Source organism: Triticum urartu, chromosome 6A (assembly GCF_056163025.1).
Source record: "Triticum urartu cultivar PI428250 chromosome 6A, HENAU_Tu73, whole genome shotgun sequence".
Lineage (NCBI taxonomy): Eukaryota > Viridiplantae > Streptophyta > Magnoliopsida > Poales > Poaceae > Triticum > Triticum urartu.
In genome coordinates, this window is record NC_141878.1 from 590594905 (window position 1) to 590598764 (window position 3860).

The following is a 3860-nucleotide window of genomic DNA, read 5'->3' on the forward strand; positions in this document are numbered from 1 at the left end:
TCATGTAAACACTAGCTTTTGGTACGCACTGAACTCACTGACCAAGATATGGGAATCAAATGTACACTTTTTAATCTGTGAATAGAACTGGACCTTGTTGTTCTCCATGTCGACACGAACCAAATACTGGCGTAGTTTGGACCTGCCAGTGTACTGTAACGTATCATTTGCCACCCTGATCAGATCGGTCAAGACTAGGTAGATGACGCCGTCTTCATGGATGCTCAGGACAGGGAACAACGGAGGAATCTTTGGCATGCCGGTAGAATGGTAGGACTCGTTTGCCCATATGTTTTCAACATTGTACTCGCTGCTTATTTTCCAGTCTGACAGGTCAGGCGAGAGAGCATAGACAGTGAGATCAAAGCCTTTGCCCGGCACCTGTTCAACATTGCCGTCCATGCAGACGAGCTTGATGGTGTCGCCAACACATGCCATGGAACGGAACTTCTCGGGGCAGAGGTGGTACCGATTCCAGGGGCTGCTAGTATCATAGGATGGACAATCTGCGGGCAACGCGACCAAACGGAGCTCCGGGCCGCCCGAGTTGCTGCACTCTTTGCCCAGATCACACACCACCATGCCACCGAGCAGATCCACCCAGCAGAGGGTTGATCCCCGATAAGAGAAACACAAGTGAGAGCAGAAGGCCGACGGAAGGTGCAGGCGCGCGGGCTGTAAGGCCCATCCTGATTCTGGGGCGGACGACTTCCACATCCAGATCGCTGCTTGGGAGAGTTCTGGCCTAACCCAGACGAGTTCCGCAAGAAAATAGCCGCCGTCGTCCCCGTTGCACATGACGACGGCCGACTGGCACCCGATGGCCGCATGAAAGTCGTGGTCGAGAAGCTTGGGGACCACGGAGAGGGAGTCCTTACTAGCGTCGTAGACCAGGTAGCCTCCTATCTCTATCATACGGGTGCCAGGGCGGCAATCGCCGGCGCAGATGGCGACCAGGTTCTTGTCCGCGCTGGAGATGAAGGCCGAGTGCATGTCCTGGAGTTGCGGTGGGAGCCCGACGTATTCCGTCGGCACCAGTATGTGGAGGGAGGAGAGTTCCGGCGGGTCGGCGATGACTGCGCGGGCCTTGAAGGTCCCCGTGTACTCGGTGACTGCGTCACGAAGCTCTTGCTGGCTCTGTAGCCCGTTTATTCCTACCCACGCGGAGCGGATTGACTCTCCGCCGCCTCCGCCGGTTGCCGCCTCGTGGAAGGAGAAATCAACGTCGCGGTCGAGCAGGACGAACGAATGGGCCATGGCGGCTTGCTAGCTAGCTAGGGTTAGGATTGGGTGGAGGTAGAAGTGATTTGGGGATCGAGGATGGCAGCTCGGCTATGGTTAGGGTTGGGTTCGGTGGAGGAAGCAGGAATCGATCTGGGGATCGAGGAAGGATAAGGGGGTTTTGCCTGGTAGATGGAAAATAGCACGGAAACGGCGTGAAGGAGAAGAGGAGTGGACGGTGCATACGATTAGGTCAACTCCAACGACCAACGTATTTTGTCCGCTCGCGTCTGTTTTTGTCTGCACAGATAAAAATCACCATCTAAGAGCAACTCCAATGCAACCACCCAAACGAACACATATTTTATTCGCTTTTTATCCGTTTGGGTCATCTGTCTATCTAGCAGACATGCGGCGGACACGTGCGGATGGTAGATGCACCCAACGTGCAACACATGAAACGGACAGGACAACAACAACAACAACAACAACAACAACACCAGGCGAGCGCACGGCAACAACACTAGGCATGCCGGCCCTGTGCACGACAGGCAGTGCCCGGGCATCGCGCCCCCGCCAGCGGCGGCCCTCAGGCAGTCCGGCACTGCATCCGCATCTCATCATCTGCCTCCGACGCGACCCCTCTTAAAGGTATCCATGATAGACCGTATGCTCTGCACTGCTAGTTTGTCGCCTGCGTCAGGCAGCACCATGGTGCACCACGTCTGATACGATACCAGTCGCCCGAGCTCCCCCGACTCCACGGATGCATCGACGATGCTGACCGACAGCATGTCCATGGCCGCCGAGACGGATCCAAGACACAACCTGAGCTCATACGCTATCAATTCAGCGTTGACGAGCACACATAAGCGCGCTCGTCAACACGTGCAGTCCGTGAGCAGGAACCTCATCTTCTGCATGCCGACGTGTAGCTCCACGAGACCGACCACAACGGAGATGCCGACGCCACCGTGACATTCGCCACGGCCTGTTGCTTCATCGCGTCGTCCGCTGCAGAGCCAAACTCCCCCAGCCCTCCCAGCTTGAGGTCGGCGGAGCACTCGGGAAGGCCAAGTGGCCCCCGCGCGGCCGCGACAGCGATGCCGCCACGTCGGGAGCGGCCATGGCTGACAACCCGCCGTGCTCCAGGGTGCATCCTTCGATGAGATCTGCATTTCCCCGGGTCTCCCGAGCCCCGTGCCACCCGCCTGCAGTTCCCTGACCCAGCCAAGCTCCAGTGGCCCGGCCTCGTGCCGCCCTGCTGCTTGGCTCGGCTCAGAACAGGAGGCGCCGGCTAGCCCAGTGGCCTCGCCGGTGAGCGCGGTTGCGACCTGCGCAGGTGGCCTCGTCGGCGAGCGTGGAGGCGGCCTGCGTTGGTGGCCTCGCTAGTGCGGCGGTCCTCGCTCGTGAGCGGTCACTGATAAGTGGGTCCACCGCAGACACGAGTGGACAAGAGAGCGCGACGGGAGCGTCCGCTTTTGTCCTTCGCGGACCCATTTGTAACTCAAATTTGGGCTCAGTTTGGGTCGAGGTGGACAAAAAACGGACAACAGGCGGACGCTTTGTTCGTTTGGGTTGCTCCTTTGGGCCAACTTCTCTGTCCGGATGAGCCAAACGGACAAAATGGGTCGCTAGGTTGGAGTTGCTCTAACACGTAGACCCAAATGAACCGATGTCAGTTTTGTTGTCCTTGGTGACCCATTTCCAGCGCAAATTTGGATAGGATTTGCGTCCGCATGGACTTGCTGCGGACACATGCATTGTCCTCAAATGGCTCGTCCACCCGTGGCACACAATCTCGGCTCCACCTTTTTCTCTCCCAAATCCCACGTCGGCCCTAGAAAATTTTCATTACTGACGGCGTTTTGTGCGCATCCCCGTTGTGCCTGCCGGCACCACGGCCTGGTGAAGCCGACGAAAAATCTCATCCTGAAATAGAGAGCCGCCGAGACAATGAAATGAGCCAACTAGAGGGAGGTCAAGACAAAATAAGAAGCCGCCGCCGCTCAGGCACGGGCCACCGCTGTGGACGCTGAGGCCATCGCCAGCAAAGTTTCTCAAGCCACCCTTCTCATGCTAGGGACCGTCCGCATGCCGGCCCTTGTCGTAGCCGCCACCATGACGACCTGCTCGACCTCAGCAATACCCGGACTGCCCAGGCTTCCGGAGTTACCCTCCATATCAACATGGCCATTAACATATGGGTACCAACCCATACATGACCCGACAACGTCCCACTTCTCCACCTCACCTCGGGACAACTCACTGGAAATTGGTGATTCATTGTCGATCGTCCATGTGGTGCCTGCCATTTTCGCTAAACGTCACTAGTAGAAAAATCCTATAAGGGATGCCTATACTCGTGTCGCCTCGATGCCAACTACGCGAAGATCAACTTTCCCTAGCAGCCGCGAGGTCTTAGAGTTTGTTGCAATTGACCCCGTGTGGTCTCCTGCCACAAGGTGTGGGAGAATCAGGGGGCCTTCAAGCAGTCGATGCTGCACGCACCGATGATGAGTACATGGCCGAGCTCCACCGGAATTATCCGGAGCTCGTCGTCGAGGAGCGTCGTTAGCTCGAACTGTACAAGAAGGGGGCTACCGACGAGGTCGGTCCATCCGATGTGGAGGTCAACA

General features: G+C 57.3%; 1 protein-coding gene across 1 annotated transcript; it reads right to left on the reverse strand.

The window, feature by feature from the left end:
- On the reverse strand, window positions 1–1257 carry LOC147966775 (uncharacterized). Its single transcript, XM_087530952.1, has one exon. It carries the CDS (start codon window positions 1255–1257, stop codon window positions 1–3), a length of 1257 nt encoding a protein of 418 aa, XP_087387078.1.
- Window positions 1258–3860: the final 2603 nt, after the last annotated feature.